At 32.0% G+C, this 21875-nt stretch overlaps 1 protein-coding gene across 5 annotated transcripts in view; it reads right to left on the bottom strand.

The window, feature by feature from the left end:
• LOC145283782 (vitamin D3 receptor-like) overlaps positions 1–21875 on the bottom strand; it is a 453323-nt gene that overhangs the window by 389891 nt on the left and 41557 nt on the right. For 2 of the 5 annotated variants that reach the window (XM_080132844.1, XM_080132847.1), the window contains exon 2: positions 13628–13679. The exons of 1 other annotated variant lie outside the window; for it this stretch is intronic. Coding sequence is in view for 2 of the 4 variants with exons in the window: in XM_080132841.1 (XP_079988967.1) it covers positions 8207–8215 (9 nt within the window). In the remaining 2 variants the exon portion in view is untranslated. Of the gene's footprint in view, positions 1–8206; positions 8369–13627; positions 13680–21875 lie in introns of those variants that run through there. 2 more of the 5 variants (XM_080132841.1, XM_080132845.1) reach the window with 2 other exon arrangements.

Here is a 21875-nt window from a genome sequence, read left to right as displayed (position 1 = left end):
GGGATTTGGGCAGCAAGATGTCGGTTAACGTTACACTTGAACTTCTGCACGTCAGTACTGTTGGGGAAGCAGGGACCTGGAATGGAATTCCAAAGTCTAGCGGTTCTGGGGAAGAAACTATTGGAGTAGAAAGATCTTTTACATCTAGGGATCTCTACAGTGTTGGGGTGGGATTTAGCAGCCTGTCAGGTTTGTCGAGGGTGCTCACGTCGTGGGGGCACAAGTGATTGCAGTTCGTCAGAGCATTCACCACTAAAATACTTGTAGAAAAGGCAAAGGGATGCAACATTTCGTCGATGGGACAGAGGCTAAAGCTTAGATGCCAGTTCAGGGCCTATCAGGTTTGCGACTCTCTTTTGAACCTTGTCAAGGAGCGAGAGACTAGTAGCAGATGTACCAGCCCAAATGTGACAGCAATACTCCATACATGGGTGAATGGTGGCTTTGTAGAGGTACAGGATACTTTCGGGTGTTAGTAGTTGTCTAGCACGGTAGAGAGAGCCCACCTTTCTTGCAGCGACACTGGCAATGCCTTCAATGTAATTGTTCCAACTCATGTTTCCTGTGAATCACACGTATTATACAATATGCATCTGATTATTTCAAAAATATTGCATCATATGCTTTTCATAATACAATGACAGAGTTTGCCATTTTCAACACATTGTTTAGTCAAATTTTTTCCATTTTTTATTACAAACGATTTTGATTTTTGTGGCATGAGTTAGTTTTTACAAATGAGTAAAAACCTGTCAGTTTACAGATTTGAAGGTTTAACTTTGCAACTAATGTAAAATTATGTTGTAGCAAAACAGTTGTGCACACTGCCACTGTGGATTAGCAACACAAAGGAAAACATAACTTTTATAGACAAAGAAGGAAAGGAATTACGATTTTATCAAGTCTATTACAAGTTCCACAAGTAATTCTTTGAAAGAAGATACATATACTCTTGATTAATTGAATGACAGTTTTACACCATCTAAACTTGAATTTAAACCATCTCACAAATACAAACTTTGCTAGCAATTGAATTCCAAGCATCTGATATTGGCTAAATTACGTGAAGCCTGAGAATGTAAAGATTAGAGTAACATCTTTTATATGAATCTAGTCGACAACATTGTGTTGCGAAAGAAATGTCAGAAAGAGATCTGATGAAAAAATCATTCAATTTAAAAAAATCTGAAACTTTTAATTAATATGTATGAAAAAGAGTTTTCTATAAAAAATAAATTAGTTCTTGTGCTTACTAGACTGAATTAAAATCTTGTCAGATGAGACTCTTCTTTTTTAGATCTTGTTGCTGTCTTCAGTTATTATTTAATACATACTACATCTATAAGGTTGTAGTATTTATATATCTAATCTTACGACCGCCTATCTATAGCTGTTGCTGATAATTTTTGCAAACAATTATTATGCTCCTCATTTGTCAACTTGCCTAATCTGACTGCTATTGATTGCTAACATTTGACAATTATATGACATTGCTTTCTATTGTCTCATCAGGTTTGATAGCATTTGCTACTTATCGTGAAAGTTATGTTTGGTAAGGATATTACCACTTTCCTTGCTTTTAATGCAAAGAGAAAATGCTTAATCATTTGGTGTAGTTTATGATGCATTTTACGGATCTGTTTTGAATATTTAAACTCTGTTATTTGTCATGAAATAGTCGATAACCATGAGTTTTGGTTAAAAATAAGGTGCTTAGTTGAATTGTGTGTAGAGAACTGGTTTGCATATGTACACTATCATTATATGATAAACGCTGGAGTGACAATTTCTGAATTATATGATGATGTAACCCTGCAAGACTGACACCTACATTATATTATAGTTATTTGCCTTTCATCTGTGTCTGAGGTGTTTCTTTTTAGATCATTATCAACTTATGCCTGCCTGTCATGGTCAGAGTTTTACAAAGTAGAAATTAGATCGTTTTCTTTTGTTTCATAACATTTTTTTAATGTTGGAACGTAACAATTAAAAAAGATCTTTTTAAAGCAACACAAATGGACTTATTTGTAATGACTAAGATTCATGTCTATAAAAACAAAATGGTTTCTAAAATAACCAAATAGACATATCAAAAGCACACAACTGGATTACTGTTTTCTATGGCACCTTTAAATATTCAAGTATTCACAACTATGTGATGCAGATTGTTGGAATAATAAGAATGTGCCCAGTATCCCAATTAACTGCTGAAAGAATTGATTCCAGGAAGGAAAAGGAAAGACTCAATTCAATCAATTATCATTTTGATTTTTGATGAATACAGTTAGCAAGAAAATTAAAACGTCTTCAATACTTATTTCATTTGTAAATTAATTTTTTTTTTATTATTATAAATGCGATTTTATGAAAGGAAATTAGCAGAAATATTTGTTTAGTCATCCGACATACATACATTTTATTAATTTAATTCAATATTTAATTTTGATTGAAAATTATTTCATTTTTATTTAATTTATAACGATTAATAATCATTAAACAGATGAATCGATTGAATTTTTATAAAATATTTTACCAACAAGGAAAAGTAACGATTGTGTATTTTTAAAAAGTTTTTTTTTGCAAATTATTAGTAAATTGTGAAAAAAAAAAGAACTCATAAAATAATATTTGTCACTTCTTAGTTGTTTTTATGCTACCATGCGTTGCCCAGAGCAAAAGTGTAACATTTTTCTATTAAACGTCTATTTTTCTGTTTCTACCTCTTTCCTCTTCTTTCTTCTCTGCTCAGCCCATTCCTGTCTCCACACACACACACACACACACACACACACACACACACACACACACACACACAACTTTATATAATAGATGATGAGCGGTTTAAAATTGTAAAAATGCAACTTTCATTAATCAGAGTATCAATATTCTTTATAAAACTGTCATCATCATCATCACCACCACCACCACCACCACCACCACCACCACCACCATTAATTTAAAATCTATCTTACATGCTGGCTTTTAAAAATTTACTTCCAAACTAATCTATCTCTGGCCAGATATTTATTTATCCCTCTTGTTCCCAAATCTATCCTTCTCATTTTCTTGCCTTCCTCTGCCACCCGATCTAGTTGCTTCAATTGTTCTGCACATACTTATCAATAACTTTCATCCATGTGACCAAACCAGCAGAGCGTCCTGTTTTGCTCATATCTCACTATACTGTCCAGATTTAATCTTCTTTACTACTGATCTAAGCCTATGTTTAACACTCACATCATGCATTCATCATCTGGTATCATGTCCATATCATTTTTCTCCATAAAACACATATCCTCAACTTTCACTGGCCAAGTTTTACTGGATTCTTTGTGGTACTTATGCAAGTGGAATTAATCGTGAGTTTTTTTTTGGGGGGGGGGACCAGTGAATGTGAAAGAATTGTAAGACAATGGAGAACTGGAGAAAATATATTTGGATAGCAAAGTTACCGTGGTTCTCTAGAAGTTTTGTTACCTTGGTGATACCATTGGATTACAGGGTGGAGCAGGTGCTAGTGTAGTGGCAAATGCATGAAGTAAGTTCATAGAATTTCTGCTGTTGTTAACCAACGGAGCATTAGTACTGTTGATTAAGGGAGAGTTCTATGAGGTATGTTTATGTAGTGTGATGATGTGTCGAAGTTAATGATGTTGTGGACATGCACGAAATATTGGCAAACATTCAGAATGTTATGCTTATGCTTTCAATATGAAACAAGTTGTAAAATGTATGTATGGCAGATTCGTTATGATTTGGATATGGATGAGGACTTTGTTGGGATGAAGATAGTTACAAGCACAACTGGGAATCATATTGTAGAATCAATAAGACACTACATCATATGCACTGCTACATCTGTGATTCATGTTGATGGCGCTTTAATGGTGCAAGTGTAATGGCAAGCATAATACGAGATCATTACTCAAATAAAAGTATTTAATAATAAATCTCTCTTTATATTAACTGCTATGGGCATGCTTCAACCTTGTCCTTAAGAATGTTAAAAGCACTTCTGTGAGTGTTTCAAAGAATTAGTTTAGTAAACTGTATTCATATGCCAAACCAACTGACTGATTGACCTTAACTTGAGGAGCAGTAATATGTTGTTATTGTAAAATATAGTAATATGTTGTTATTGTAAATATAGTAATATGTTGTTATTGTAAATATAGTAATATGTTGTTATTGTAAATATAGTAATATGTTGTTATTGTAAATATAGTAATATGTTGTTATTGTAAAATATAGTAATATGTTGTTATTGTACATATAGTAATATGTTGTTATTGTAAATATAGTAATATGTTGTTATTGTAAATATAGTAATATGTTGTTATTGTAAATATAGTAATATGTTGTTATTGTAAATATAGTAATATGTTGTTATTGTAAATATAGTAATATGTTGTTATTGTAAAATATGTTTTTCAATTATATTTCACTCTTCATGTATACCAATCCTTTTTGCTTAGAAACTCAACATATGTTATCTATAACAACAGAGCATACATAAAATAATAATAAATAAAGAAACATTCTAAGATCCAAATATTTATTTTTCATGCAAAACAGCTTCTCCAGCATGTTAAAATTTTGGTACAATTTTTACAGATCCATTTCGTTATGCAGAAAAACTTGGTTGTTATTATTATGTAAATACTGTTTCTTTTCGTGCATATACTCTTCAGAAAAATGCGAAATTCTTTGCTTAGATTGAAAAAAATGCATGACAATTTCATGCTGCAAGAAATAAAAGTTCATGGAAGACTAAACATCGTGTGTTTCTTCCGGTAGCCATTTTTGTTCACATTGTACAGCTAGACAGGTTTTATTCAACGTATGAATTAAAGTTCTTTGGAAATTTATATATATATATATATACATATATATATATATATATATATATATATATATATATATATATATATATATATATATATATATATAAAGAAATTACTATTATTATTTTATTATAGCAAAAACTAGAATAAGTTCTAATAATGCAAAAATAGATGTCGATTAAAGAAAGTGGACAAGGTAGCAGCCTGAAAATGAAACTCTCTCTAACTGTAGAAACAAAAAAATGAATGCCTCTTCGATGGGAAATGCCTTATTTTTGACATTGTATGTGTGAAGTCATTACAACTGAATAAAACATAATTAAGCAGCAGGTTTTCATAACACACACACACACACACACACACACACACACACACACACACACACACACACATATACTTATAGTTAATATTCTTATCTGCCTGTCTATATTTTGGTTTACTTCATCAACTAAACTTAAGGTCTCGTATATTCTGAAACTCGGGTGAGTATATTTCATTTTAATAAAAGAAAAGTGAACATTTTCCTGGCGTGTCCTTGCTTAACATCTATAAAAGGAAATACAGCAAAAGAGAAGAGGTTTAAAAATATAAATTTATTACGATTACAATTCATTCTAATTCCACTTAATAAATCCTAAACACATCCTTGATCCACACTTCAAAAGTTTAATATTTTAAAATGTAAAAATAAAAAATAAAAAAGTAATACAGAGTTATAGACTGGGTATGAAAAGATATATGGTTTTTCACACTCAATTCTAGATAAGATGAAGGTTTTTCTACTAGTATATATCTATAATATAAAGCTGAACGTCTGTGTGTGTGTGTGTGTGTGTGTGTGTGTGTGTGTGTGTGTGTGTGTGTGTGTGGTCACGAATACGCTCCTATATGGGTGACTATTTTAAAAAACTGATTACATATAATGATAGAAGATGTATCGAGGATCAGTAATGGGTATGTTTAATCTGGCAGAATGGTAGTTCATAAAAATTGTGACGTCTGCGTTCGCGCTTGGACCCCAAAGTATGGAAATAAAAAATGAAAAAAAACATTTACAAGGGTTTTTGATATAGATGTACATAAGAATACTTTGATAAGTATGTTTCAACTTAAATAGGGATGGTATAATAAAATTGTAGGGTCCTGTACTCCATGGAAATATGGCACAAACTTTAACAAAGACTTTTCATATCTATTTGCGTAAGTATACTTTGATAATTATATTTCAGTTTGAAGAAATATGGTATAATAAAATTATTGGGTGTTCATTCGCGCCTGACCTCCATAGAATGTAAATATGTCACAAAGTTTAACAAGGTTTTTTAAAAGGGGTGAGGGTCCACAATAACACCTTAACTTTAATCTTAATTCACGTTAGCTTTTATTTATTTTTTTGCATTGAATAATATTGTGTCGAATAAATCAACCTCATAAATTCACGTTCTTATTAAAGTGAAAACCAAAAACAAAAAAAAGTCGGGACTTTAGACAATTCTCGACACAAATTTTGCATAACTCTGTTTTTTTCCTTCTCCACTTGCACGTGGCACTCTTTCGAAAATAGATAAGTAGATAAATAAGAAAAAATAAAGAAATAAGAAAAAGAAGGAAAAAATCCTGCTCACGTGATTATGTGTCTTTTTAAAAACATTTACATAACCTTTTTATTTTTATTTATATACCTATTTATGCTTTTTTGTCAGTGTACTAGGAGGAATTCAGTTGATTACAACCCTTTCTGCGTGTTCTTTACATTACAATAGTACAACCATGAATCCGACGGCGCAATACTACACCGTTCAATACTGTAAAATTGAAACGAAGCTGTTCTGCTTGAAAAGAGCGCTATTTTCTTTTTATTCATATTTATATCGATTCTCTGCTTTAAAAAACTAAAGTAATTACGCGTTTACTTTTTAAATATACCATTTTGCAGTTTCGGATTATTTTACTAAAGTAAGTAAAGCTTCATTATTTTTCCAAACTGTTTTTGTTTCTTTGTTTTTCGATATTTCGTCGATATTATTTATTAAGAGTGTTTAGCAGAAAAGCCAACAAACGACTACCCGAAAAAATAAATATACAAGAAATAAATGTTACCATAGTCAATAAAAGTTCAGTTCATGTTTTTTTTTGTTTTGAAATAGTTTTTAATGCTCTTTACTTGAAATAATTTCAGCAAACCGAAATTAAAACGAAATCTGAGGCAATAAGTACTTAAATGAATTTTTATATAAACTACACATGCCATAATTGAATATTCCTTAAGCACAAAATAACGGAAAGCATTAAAATATGTTTATAGATATTCCTTACGTTGACGGAACTCTCTTAAATTGTTAACACAGAATGCTCAGGTGCCCTTCCTTCAAATTGAAAACGGGACTCTCCATTTCAAAGTCGCTGCCATTTTGAAATTTTTTTTTAACCGGTTCGTGAATTTAAAAAAAAAAAAATTTTTTTTACAAACTATTTAAAAATACAAACCAATGAACTTTTCTACCATAAAAGTAACTTTAATTAACTATGGTAACATTTATTTCTTGTATATTTATATTATTATATATATATAACATTTTCTCTTTGTAAGGAAACATAATTCTATTGGTCACTCTTGGCTACGAATGGAAACAAAGTTGATACAAAAAATATATTTTCGCGAAAATTATCTTTACTTTCATCATATTTTGATTAGGGTAAAATTTTTGAGTATCAAAACCTATCTCTTTACAACCCCCTCCTTTACATAACCTATCATACTTTCATCAATCACAATCCATTTTCTGTAGGCTGTTTTTGAACCCAGTCAACGACGGATACTTCTGCTAGTATATATATATATATATATATATATATATATATATATATATATATATATATATATATATATATATATACACACACACACATGTGTGTTTGTGTCCGAGGGATGTATAGCATATATATATATATATATATATATATACACACACACACACACACACACACACACACACACACACACACACACACACGTGTGTGTTTGTGTCCGAGGGATGTATAGCATATATATATATACACACACACACACACACACACACACACACACACACACACACACACACACACACACACACACACGTGTGTGTTTGTGTCCGAGGGAGCATACAATAAAGTAAAAGAAAGTAATCAAGTCTGTGTGGTGGCAGTGTTTTCGTGTGTATATTACACTTTATACCTATATACTATCTATTTTCTCCAAAGATAACTAATTCTAAACAAGCCTGCCACGTCTTCTTCAGATGAATAAAAAACAAAAAAATCAACGCATATTTTTATGATATTTTGTTTGTGTCAGCAAAAGCGAAAAGTTGTCTTACCTTTTTCATACTTTTATTATATGTCTCCTTCGTTTGTGTTTTTCATGTTTTCGAGCCGAACAAAATCCCACTGTTATTTCGTACCTGTAAATAAATCTCCTACTTAACATACTGTCGTCCTCTTTATCTTTTTTACAAGACCTATATAGCTTGTTGTCAAAGATAAAGTGACTTGGTTTTGTTTTCATTTTTAGTTTACCTCTTTCCAAATTTATACGTTTTTTTTAGTGTTGTTTATCAGAAAGCCTTGACAATGCAACTTGACATAATTGCTTGTTTTACGTTAAATGATGAGCGTCCAAATAAACATGCTTTAACCTTTGCTTTTAAATCTATTAGGTAATATTGTAAATGATGAGTGCATCCCTAAAAAATGACAATAATAGTCATCTTCAATATATATATATATATATATATATATATATATATATATATATATATATATATATATATATATATGCAGACAAGAAGAAAAAGAGATATGAAATCTTTCAGTTTGTTGTAAATTTGATAAGTGATATCAATTGAATGAGAAAATACTCGATACGATAAGTAGAACAGATATTATCACACACACACACACACACACACACACACACACACACACACACACACACACACACACACACACACACATATATATATATATATCACTAGCAGGGCTACCCGGCGTTGTTTAGGGGCATGAAATAAAATACGACGAGGCCGTACTGAACAACGACACTTTATTCTTCATAAAACCAAAACATAATAAAGTGAAACAGAGATGAAATATCGTTTTAACCCTTTTCAATATTGGTTTAAGGAAAAAAAAAACTATAAATAAATCGTTGACGTTGGTGTGGTAAAAAAAAAAAGAAAACAGTACCTTTGCAGTATGCATGCAATGAACATCAACAACAAATTTTCATAAAGCCCAAACGTAATGGCTTTAAGAAATTTTGCACTATAAGTGTCTTTGGTTTGGTGAAAAGAAATGCTAGAATCATGATGAGGTACAAAATAAATTATTATAAACTTCCTTTGTAATATGAATGCGAGTGAAAACAAATTCTAGTTTGTTCACATAAAAGTTTATTTCTGAGGTGATATTTATGGCAAACATAACTTAAAAATTGGTTTTGTTGTAAATGAATGCCTATCTATCTATCTATCTATCTATCTATCTATCTATCTATCTATCTATAAAAGTGAAACTGTCTGTCTGTCTGTCTGTCTGTCTGTGTGTCTGTCTGCGTACATTTCTCTACACTATAACTCTGTCAATTTTCAGTCTACAGACTCGAAATTTGAGATACAGGGTATTAAGATTTGGGAAAATCTTTGTAATCCGTGAGAACTCTACCAAACTCCTCCGACAATTTTGGGTCTAAACACTTGAAATTTTAGATATAGGTTCCTTGGACAGGGATCTAACTTAGTAACTTTATCTCAGCCTAAAACAATAAATTTTAAGGGGTCATAATAGGGGTCAAAGTTAAAAAATAGTTGACCTCTGCGATCTCTATCAAATTACTCAGACAATTTCTGGTCTAAACGTTTGAAATTTTACATAAAGGATATTCAGGTATAGGGCAAGCTTTTTAATTAGTTTTTGGTCGAAAATTTGGCTGCCAAGGAGTCAAAGGTCAAATTTGCGGTCTCTAGCAAACTATTTAGCCAATTTTTGGTCTAAACATTTGAAATTTTACATGAAGGGTATTCAGACATGCAGCAAGCTTTTTAATCGGTTTTTGGGCGACAATTTGGCAGCTAAGATGTCAAAGTTGAAAGAGTTCATCTTTGAAATTTTCTACCAAACTCCTCCGTTAAAAACCGCAAGAGCTTTCTTGTCAACCTTATATATATATATATATATATATATATATATATATATATATATATATATATATATATATATATATATATTAGACTGGCAAGAAAGTTCTTGCGGTTTTTAATTTTTAAATTTAGATGAACATATCTTGGCTCAAATAAAAATTAATTGATCGAAATAATCACCATCAGAATCAACACACTTTTGCAAATAAAAAACAAAAATGTATTTATGCCAGTAATGTAAATATCTTGTGCTCTGGTGGTGATGCAGTAGCTGAAGGCGTTTTTTGATATCGTTTAGGATTTTGAAGTATTTCTCACTCAGAAAGTTGCTGAGATGCTTGAAAACGTCGCAGTCGGTAGGTGAGAGGTCTGGAGAGTATAGCAGATGAGGCAGAGTTTTGTAGCCCAATTTGTTCAACTTTTGCAGGGTCAGTTTAGTAATGTGCGGTCGGGCATTGTTGGGAAGAGGATTGGACCTTTTCTGTTGACTAATGTTGGGTGTGGTTTTCAAATTTTCTGATGCATTTCATCCATTTATTGACATTCCCTGCCATTAAAAACTTGTAATGGACGAGATAGGTCACAGAATTGCACTCAAAAACAGTCAGTATGGCCGTTTTTTGGTGCAATTCTGGCTTCAGGAAGTGTCATGGAGTGTCATGGAGTGTCATGGAGTGTCATCGGCATCTAACCACTAAGTTGAGCGTTGCCAGTTGTCATAAAGAACTCACTTTTCATCGCAAGTCAAACCCAGTTTAGAAACTGGGCATTCTTGTTGCGTAAAAGAAGGGAAAATGACACTTCATAACGGTGTTTCTTATGGTTGTCTCTCATGTGAGGCAACCATTTATCACGTTTTTTGTCTTTCCAATATATCTCAACTGATTGGAAATGATCGTATACGTTAAGTCTAATTCAGAAGCAAGTGGATTGGTTTTGACTAAGGCTCTTAATTGATCGTAAACATATAGCGGTGCCAGCCAAAACAACAATATGTGAACTTGATTTCTCTTGACAAGAAAAACAACGTTGCTTGGACAGTTTGAACTCTCATTTTTCACCAATTTTTCATCTTCCATTGTTTTAACAAGTTGTTGAATAAAATTAATTCCTTTTGTATGGATAAACTCTGCAATTCTTCCCTTTGTTAATATTTTATACTCTTCAGTGTTATCATAGTAAACTAGCAAGGAGACCCAACGTTGTTCAGGATTGAATAAGAATCAACAAATTCCACCCTTCCATACTTTTATTGTCATCGAAATCTACGAAAGCGCCCATTTTTTTTATCAAATTGATTGATTGCCTGCTCTAGTAGGGACCTACCCTAACAGTGACTTAGTCCACAATACATTGTAATCTACATTGTACTGTAGAGAATCTATTGTTGATATTATAAAATTATCTATAAATAATGGCTTCACTTTAAAATGCAAAAGTCAAGTATCAAGGTTCAAATGTGCTCTGAACAGAAACATTCATTACAAACGTACTCGTGTCTTATTAAAGAGCTAACTATTTATTTTATGAAATTATTTTATATAAGCAGTTGAATTCAAGTTAAACGTACAAAGGTCAAGTATCATGTTCAATTGTGCTCCTAAAAGAAACATTCATTTTGAGCATGCCACTTATAAAAAAATTACAGTTGATTTTATAGGCTAAGCCTTTCTGCTTGTGTGGTGATAAAACTTCTCAAATGCACTTGTGATGTTAGGTTGTATAAAAGTGTTAACTTTTGTCAAAATCAGACTTCCTTCTTTAATCGGATTTTTTCAATCATGGATTTTTGATATTTATCAATTCTTATCCCGGTACAAAACCGACTAAGAATACTCGCAGACACATCAAGTACATTCATATGAAATTTCAAAACTTCGGCCCAGCTGTTTCCGAGTCGATAGAGAACTCTCTCTCTCTCTCCCTCTCTCTCTCTCTCTCTCTCTCTCTCTCTCTCTCTCTCTCTCTCACACACACACACACACACACACACACACACACACACACACACACACACACACACACACACACACACACAAAGATAAAAATAAGCGAAAAAGTAACGATGAGAAATCAATTGGATTTGAACTTTTGTTTTTTTTTTATTGTTGCTGTTCTTACTGATGCTATGGTTAGTGTGATCTGATCTGCCTAGAAACAAAATATTTATATAAAAAAAAATGGATTAAGGAATTCAGATGTTTATTTTCATTTTGGTTAAATTGAAGTGACCTGTCTATATTATACCAACCTTTCATCAGCTAGTGTTAGCATTCATTGGGGAATGGCGCAACACATATAATCTCATCAGAGTTACTTACTAAAATAGGAGATGCTGTTCTCTGTTCTTGTATAGGAAACGTCAGATTCACAAGTGATCTCATCGTCTTATCGTCTATCCTGATTCGATCTATAATCAGAACAGAAATAATTGCCATCGTAAAGATTCTATGCTTATACATAGAACGCCGTCTTTAAGATAACATTTTTGTATGAGTCCATACATCTGATAAAAATATGTAATGACTTATTCTTTTGGGTTGTCAATAGAGTGAAACTAAACATGCAAAGTTCTTTTCTTTGTACAAGACAATATAACATTTCAACACACGTTCTATCCAGGTGTCAAACTATGTATACCCTCAAGGTGCGCAATTTATTATCAATACTTTTTACTTTTAAACAGATATTTTACTTTATATGGTCAGTCAGTCCCCCCCTCTCTCTCTCTCTCTCTTTCTCTCTATCTCTCTCTCTCTTTCTCACCCACTCTCTCTTTCAGCGTTAATGTAAACAAATATTTGTTTTACATAAAGGAAATCTTCGTTCAACACAGGAAGATGATAAATACTCACTTTTGTAAGAATACACAAAAGGGAAAGAGGTCTGAAAATGATTTAAAATAATATCTCACCGATTGAATTTGGGCGAAATAGGTGAGATATTCCAATGATCTTATGCTACACTTTAGTCTTATTTCAAATCTTTTATCCATTAAGCAAAATCCCCCCAGGCAATGTCAATAGAGACAACAAGTATAAAAATAAAACCTTTGAATTTTTTTTTTATGAACCGCTTTGCTGTTACATTTTTCAGATTTTTTACCACTTACCATTTACTCATTATATATATATATATATATATATATATATATATATATATATATATATATATATATATATATATATATATATATATATATATATATATTGTGTATTTAGGCAACAAGTTTTCATTCAGACAAGTATTGTTAAATAGCACGGAGTGTTCTTGCTTAATAAGCTTTCTTTGCAGTTTTTCAATTTTTCTAATATATATATATTTCAAGGTTGATAAGGATAGATGCATACATTTTCACAAAGTTTTTCTTTTATTGGTCATCACATTGCATACAATTGTTTTGTTTGCATATAAGTATATAATTATTCATTAAATTGTAACTTGCACAAACCTAGGATTCATTCATATTTCGAAAGTTTCCATCCAACGAATAAGCCGTTTCCGATAAATACAATCAGCATGCATCACGTTTTTTATCAACAACATATATAGAAGGTTTCAAGCAGGCTTTATCCACATTTTTACATTGAATACACTCACCTGGTGATGCTGTAATCACTCAAAATTCGTAGTGCTTTGGTAGGCTGAAAAACTATTGAAATAACTTTATTTGTACATATATTTACACATATATATGTGTGTTCATATATACATACATATACATATATATATACATTCATGAGCATGTTTCAGTCAGCTAGTTACAAGTAACTAGAGACCTTTTAAGGCTGTATTGTTTATACAAATACATGGATGTGCAGTGACATATAAATGCTTATGCAAAACAAATAAAATATATATCTTCCCCTATTTTGGTGTTGATCACTCTTGAATGAACCTTGTTAAATTTCATAGGTTGCTTCACTTCTTGAAAATATTAATTTGGAATTGTATATGAATTTATTCAAGAGTGCTCAAATCGAAGTAGAGGATATTTTATTTGTTTTGCCTATGAGCCAAGAGCTGAGGTGCAATCACACAGATTGATTAGAGGCGCCTGGTGCTTAGCCTTGTTTCCTCCTGACTAGGGCAATGAATGCGATCTCTCACATCATTTTCTTCTCTATACCTGGGCATTTTGGGGGTGCATGTTTACCATGTATGCTAACATTTTGAACTGGACCACTCTTGTCTGACAGGTTTGAGGGTACCGATTTGACAGTTTGACTGGCTGCTGTATTCTGACTGACAGTACAGGGGCCCTAACTCCTTGGTAACACTTAGAGCAGCTGCTCTATCATCGGTTGTATGATATGGAGATGTTTGTAGTGCCGTGTCATGTATGGAAAGGGACCCTGCACTCATTTCTTGTAGGTATTCCCAAGGCCACATTCGTGTGAATGAGCAGTCGGCTGATGGTCTACTTGTGTTGCATGATGGTGGCTATGCACATTCGCTTTGTCTAGCACCTCTCACCATTAACTGAAACTACAAAATAAAATTAAATGACAGCTCAGTCCAAAATAACAATCAAACCAGGCACATACTTGAACAATTATTCATCTCCTCTTCGTATTTACAAATATCCGTGGACTTAGAACTAGCTTAGATGATGTAGAATCATTTCTCCTAGCAAACTCCTACATATCTTAGTATTAAGTGAAACTAAATTGCATGCCTCCATCCCTTCTAACCACTGTGACATATCTGGTTATCTTCCACTTTGTTGTAAGGACTCTGATGAACACATGCCCAGACTTAGAGTCTATATTCATCACATCCTCCCCATGACTAGGGAATCTAAACCAGAATCAGATAGGCAGGCCTTCATGTGCTTTAAACTAACTTTACAACACAGCGTTAGCTACTTATATTTTCTTTATCGCTCTCCCTTGACCCAAGACTGTACTCCAATCAATCATGTTTCTGACAGCATAGATGTAGCACCCTCCCTTGACACTAAAGCCCAAATACATGTATTTGATGACTTTAATACCCACCACAATAATTGGCTTGGCTTCTCTAACTACACAGACACAGCTGGTAGCATCATCCATAATTTTTCTCTATCCCATTCCTTGACACAGACATTAATGCTCCTGACCCGTCTCCCAGATCATCAGGACCAGTAAGCCTCACTTCTGGACCTATTTCTGACAACAGTTTCTGAGGATTGTGTAACAAATGTACATTGCTCACTCAAGAATGCTGATCATTCTGTGATAATGATAGGCATCACTCTAAACTCTCGAACCCCAAGTTGAAGAGCTATTACTGAAAACGACAAGGTACTACAAGAAGACTGACTGGGATTTAATCCTAGATGCCCCATGAGAAAATATCTTTATTCTTCCTGCAGAACAGTACGCAAATGAGACCACTAAATGGTTCAAAGCAGCAATTGAAGCACATGTTCCCACACAAAAGTTCTATAGTAAACCCCACTTTCCCCAATGCGGTGTCTACAATTGCATTTATCTTGTTCGTTATTAGTATTTTTATATAAATGCAATTGTAGACACCGCACACTTTGCCCAGTCCAAAATAAATGTCTAACAAAAAGCGTAGTTTATCAAGCAACAATATTTGCGAAAGAAAACTCGAATAACAAGAAATATTACATAGGCATGACTTCCTTAGATTTCAAAACCCGATACTATGACCACAAAAGCACATTCAAAAATAAAAAACACCGTATAAAAACAACACTAGCGAATAAATACTGGGAACTCAAAGAAAGCGGACATTCGCCGGTAGTCGAATGGAAAATAATGAGACAAGCTACCACATGCAGACATTTAGACGACCCATGTAAATTATGCCTCCATGAAAAATTTTCTATCCTGTACTTTAAAGAACCCCAAAATCTATTAAACTGTAGGCGGGGAAATAGCAAACAACTGTGTTCACAAAATAAAACTTACTCTAGGATAGCGATACAAAATAGCTTTAAAACTAACAATAACAATAGAAAACAAACAAATAAATAAATTAAATAAACATGAATATACATAAACGATCACACACATATATGTATATATATATATATATATATATATATATATATATATATATATATATATATATGTATATATGTATTATAAGGTAAAATTAAAAGCCAAGAACAATGCGAGATTTTTTTTTTTATATAGAGTAAAATTAAATGCAAACAAAAGAAATAAAGTTCTTTTTTTGTTGTTTGTTTTTTCTTTTTCACACAAATTTTAACTCTAAACAACAGTAATTTTTTTTTTTCTGTTGTATTCAATGGTGATATAAATCTCAATATATTTCAGACTTATTAGTCCATTTTCAAGAGAAGACAGCGGAAGAGTGTTCAAAATTGGAAAAGTAGCCGCAGAGTTTGCCACGTGATACCGCGAAATATAGAACAAAAAATGACGTTAGGAGAACGTTAAAATAAATCAGTTGATGTTTGAAATATTTGTTGCGTTTGTGAATCAAGGGAGATGACTATTCAAGCAAGAGTTTTTTTTTTTGTTTTTTTGTTTTTATGTTTTTTTTTGTTATTATTATTTTAATTATTGTTTTTCTTATGTTTTAAACTTATATTATAAAAGCGGAGCTCAATTCCAGTCTATTGTTTAGTGTGGGAGTATTTTTTGAAATAATTAAAGATTCGAGGATACGAAGTTGACCTACGTTTCTTGAAGAAGCAAGAATGTTGATGTGAAAATCTGGTTCTGAATTAATGCAAGTGCGAATATGTTTATAGAACGACGAAGCAGTAGTGTTTAAGTGCTCTTTAATGCGGTGATGAAGCAATCTGGTAGTGCTTCCGATGTAAGATGCACTGCATTTAGCGCATTGTAGGTCGTAAACAACGTGGTTCTTAAAGCATAAACCTGTGTGTGATATTGGGCAATTAGAGAGTGAACAAGGGGAAGGTGTATGCGATGGATGTTTTCGGTTGAGCTGTTGTCTTAAAGTAGATCCAGTGTGGATGATTTGAATGTTGAGCCCCTCGCTGCGGATGGCTTTTCGGATTGAAGATGAGATTTTGTCACTGAGGAAGGGTAGTTTTAGAAAACAATTGTTAGAGAAGGGTCGGGTGTTGCGTTTTTTCTTTTTAAGTGAGGATAGGATCGTATTAGGGTAGCCGTTTAGTGAGAGGGTCTGTAGGAAATTGTTAGTGTGTGTATGTTTGTCGGAGATGTTAGTGCATTTGTCTTGTATGCGTGAGATTTCGGCATGTGCGTAGTTTAGTTTGTCCTTGAGAGGTAGCGCAGATTTGAAATGTACGAAGAGGCGTTTGCTGGCGGGTTTTCTGTAGAATTCAGTGCATATGGCACCATTTTTTTTTATTTGTATTTTAAAATCAAGTAGAGAAAGAGATTCCGAAGAGTCTGGGTGTTCTATAGTAAATTTTAAGTTTGGGTCGGCGTTATTGAATTTGTGGAAAATGTTAATAGCTTCTTCGCGGGAGTATGTGATAATTAAAATGTCATCGATATATCTAGTAAAAAGGAGATAAGAATAGCAGGTACTAAGGGTGTGTCTTTCGAGTTTGTCCATATAAGCAATGGCAAGAATACCGGATAGACTGGAGCCCATGGGTAGTCCAGATACTTGTTTGAACGTGTTTTGTAGGAAAGTAAAGTAAGTGTTGTCTACTATAATACGGAGGAGTTGCAAGAGATCTCCTGGAGTAATTCCGAAGCATTGTGGGTTTTTAGATGCTATAATGTCTGCCATGAGATTAATGGCTGGATGTGCAGGAATGGAGGTGTATAAAGAAACGACGTCTAGGCTAAATGGGTATCTGTATAGTTTGAGTAGATGGTGTGGTAGATCGTTGAGTCTGTTAATTACTTGGTTGGAACTACTAACATGGGCTGGGAAGGTAGAGAGTAGAGGTTTAAGTAGGCGGGATATTAACCAAGAGATTTTATAAAGGGGACCGTTAACGCTTGAAACAATGGGTCTGATCTGTGTGTGTGTGCTATTTTTGTGGGTTTTAATAAGGTGATAAAAGGTAGGTAATTTGCTGTATTTAGTAATAAAATTTAGTCTGTGTTGTTTTGGGAGATTTCTTTTAAAACAAATTTGAGACCATGTCTTGTTAATGTTGTTCTCAATCCGAGCAGCAGTGATATTATGTGCTGGGGTGTAAAGGTCGGTATTGGAAAGATGCTCTATAGCAAGGTTGTTATAAGATTCCTGTGATATAACGCAAAATTCTCTGCCCTTATATATGTATATATATGTGCATTATTGTGTACACATAGGTATATTTATATGTATAAAAAAAAAAAAAAAAGAGAACGGCCACCTAAAACCATTAACCTAGTTCTAAAACAGATCCTTTGTTTGATAAAATGCATGCCCATTGGCTGATAGGAAGGGGCGCGGTGGACACTAGAAAGCTGATTGGCCAACTAGAAATCCTCAACATATATAAAAACAAGAAGCAACGACAGAATTCGCGCATAAGCCTGACGAATCCTATAGTTGGATGAAACGCAGAATATTCAGTGTAGCTTAATCGCCATATATATTTTATAAATTACTAACTAGCTCTACCTACGTATTGAGCACTTTTGAAGTAAATACTTAAAGTTTACGCATAAATCTATACTTTCGTATATTAAATTTATGTGAATAAATGAAGTAGTTATATATATATATATATATATATATATATATATATATATATATATATATATATATATATATATATATATATATATATATATATATATATATTAGCAAAAGTACCCGTCGTTGACTGGGTTCAAAAACAGCCTACAGAAAATGGACTCTGATAGGTTATGAAAAGGAAGAGCTGTAAAGATATAGCTTCAAATTTGGGGGTATCAAAACCAAAGCAAAATATGATGAAAGTAAAAATAAAATAGATAAATCCCATAATTTATTATACCATACCTGTTCACACTGAAACACTTATCACAATGTTCTGTGGATCTATATTAAAAAAACCTTGTTAAACTTTGTGACATATTTCCATTCTATGAAGGTCAGGCGCGAACGAACACCCCATAATTTTATCATACCATATTTCTTCAAACTGAAATATAATTATCAAAGTATACTTACGCAGATAGATATGAAAATTCTTTATTAAAGTTTGTGCCTATTTCCATTCATGTGTGTGTGTGTGTGTGTGTGTGTGTGCTCGTCTGAGCTTCAATCTCTGGTCCTCCCTCGCCAATCTTTCACGAAAAACATGTGTCTGGCTGAAACAACTGTCATTCATTTTTCCCACTCTTTATCTGTGCCTTAATCCAAGCGTAGATTCCATAAGCAGAGCTTCTTTCTTAGAAGTGCACAACTGTGGAACTCTCTTCCGTTTGCCTGACTACAACTTGGATGTCTTCAAGTCCAAAATAAACAAATTCCTGACAAACCGCCCCCTTAAGTATGACACTTTATCAAATCTCCCATACTAACGATTACTACGATACTATCCCATTGATTATTGTACATGCAATAACCCTTATCCCCGAGTGGCTTCCGGGCCTTGATAAGTGGTGAACTCCATGTAATATATATATATATATATATATATATATATATATATATATATATATATATATATAGTCATCCTAATACAGTATTGTTTCTGTTTATCACAACTTATCAGTGCCGCTAGACTAGCGCATTCCCCTAGCCGAGGATTGAACCTACAAATTGAACTATATATATATATATATATATCACCCACAAAGAGATAGTTTCGCTGAATCACTGCTTTTTCAATGTGATTGAAGCTTGACCGTTTTGACGACAGTCGGTGTTTCTAACCACTTGACCATTATCTGATTACTGCCAATAAAGAATAAATGTGACTCATAATTAATTTATAACTTACTATTACTATAAAGTACCTGTCTGGAAGTATATTGTTTTTTTTGTGTGTGCAAGTTCTGCAGAGTGAATAACATATTTATACATCGTATAACCATTAGAAATAGACAACACTGTTTTTTGTGTATATGCGTTTATCTTCAAACCATTTTCAAGGATAAAAATAAATTCATTATTTTATAAATTTATTTATTAAAATCTACTTCGTCTTCGATAATATGGCCTTTATGTGAAGTATCAATTTCCTCCATTATGCTCTATACATAGTTATGATGGGACGATTTTTATATTTTTCCAGATTCTCATATAATTACCGATTCCTTACTAAATTCCCAGTTCCGATAAAATTACTGATTTCGATTCTTTAAAAATCTCTAAATATGAAACTACCGAGATGTAATTTCCCCTGATTACCGTAAACATATTAAAAGCACAGATATCTTCTCAAGCATAAAATTACACTTGTGTGGGTGTTATCTATTTTACTAGTAGCTTAAAATCAATAAATATTTATTACTTTATTGTTACTATCAGTAGTGGAAGATTTTGTTTTAAACAAAATCAAATAAAAAAGACTATTAAAAGAATCGTTTTTGACATCGGAAAATAGACACAGATTTTTCCGATTCCCGATTCCGATTCATCAGCCCAACACTAATACATAGTAGTTCAAAACTTTGAGATCTAAGGAGCTAGGAGGGAGGCCGCCCCCCCACACACACATAGAAAGAGTGAGAAAGAAGGGGAATATAAATGTATGTTACGCTAAATAAATTGTTATCAGATATTTCAATCATTTGTGCATGACTCAAATTGAATAATGCCTATGTGCAATTAACAGGAACACATATTTTTATAGATTACGTTCTGTGGAAGAATCAATGAAATGTCCTCAATCAAAAAAATATTGCACCATGAAAATGTTATATATATATATATATATATATATATATATATATATATATATATATATATATATATATATATATAAACATTTTCATGAAAATGTTATATATATACATATATATATATATATATATATATATATATATATATATATATATATATATATATATATATAAACATTTTCATGGTGCATATATATCGGGCAAAATTTTGTTGAAAATTCAAAGACTCACGTTTTCATTTTTATAACCTTCTTTATTTCCTGGATTTTTTTCCATTACAGCTGTTTCAGGAAATAAACGAAGGTTATAGAAATGAAACCGTGAGTCTTTGAATTTTCAACAAAATTTTGCACTATATATGCTCTGTCCCTATTAAATAGACACATTGAGCTTAACTCAAAATTAACGGTGACTGGTTTTAAAATAACAATCTAGACCCGTTAAACGAAAACGGTATACATTGAAAGTAACCACATTTCAAAAACAAACGTATATATATATATATATATATATATATATATATATATATATATATATATATATATATATATATATATATATATATATATATATATATATATATATATATATATATATATATATATATATATATATATATATATATATATATATATATATATATATATATATATATATATATATATATATATATATATATAACATTTTCAACGGTAAGAAAAGAGCGGGAGAAGAAGGAGAGTGTACTTTTTCTATTATATATATAGATATATATATATATATATATATATATATATATATATATATGTGTGTGTGTGTGTGTGTGTGTGTGTATATGTGTATGTATATATATATATATATATATATATATATATATATATATATATAGTAGAAAAAAGTACTTTCTCTTTGATCTCTCGCTCTTTTTTCCTCTTCAACTATCATTTAAATACTATTATTTCCTGTGTTGATATTCCTTTTTTTACAATGAACTATTTTAATTGTTTTATTCTCTCTATTTTTACATTACTGTCAGCGTTACATAAAGAGAGAGGGGAAAGAGACGGAAGCGACATATAGAATAAAAGCAGAGAATATTTTAGCATGTATTT

Source organism: Euprymna scolopes, chromosome 8 (genome assembly GCF_053919585.1).
Source record: "Euprymna scolopes isolate OS-2025 chromosome 8, ASM5391958v1, whole genome shotgun sequence".
Taxonomy (NCBI): Eukaryota; Metazoa; Mollusca; class Cephalopoda; order Sepiida; family Sepiolidae; genus Euprymna; species Euprymna scolopes.
This window is presented reverse-complemented; position numbering and strand designations above follow the sequence as displayed.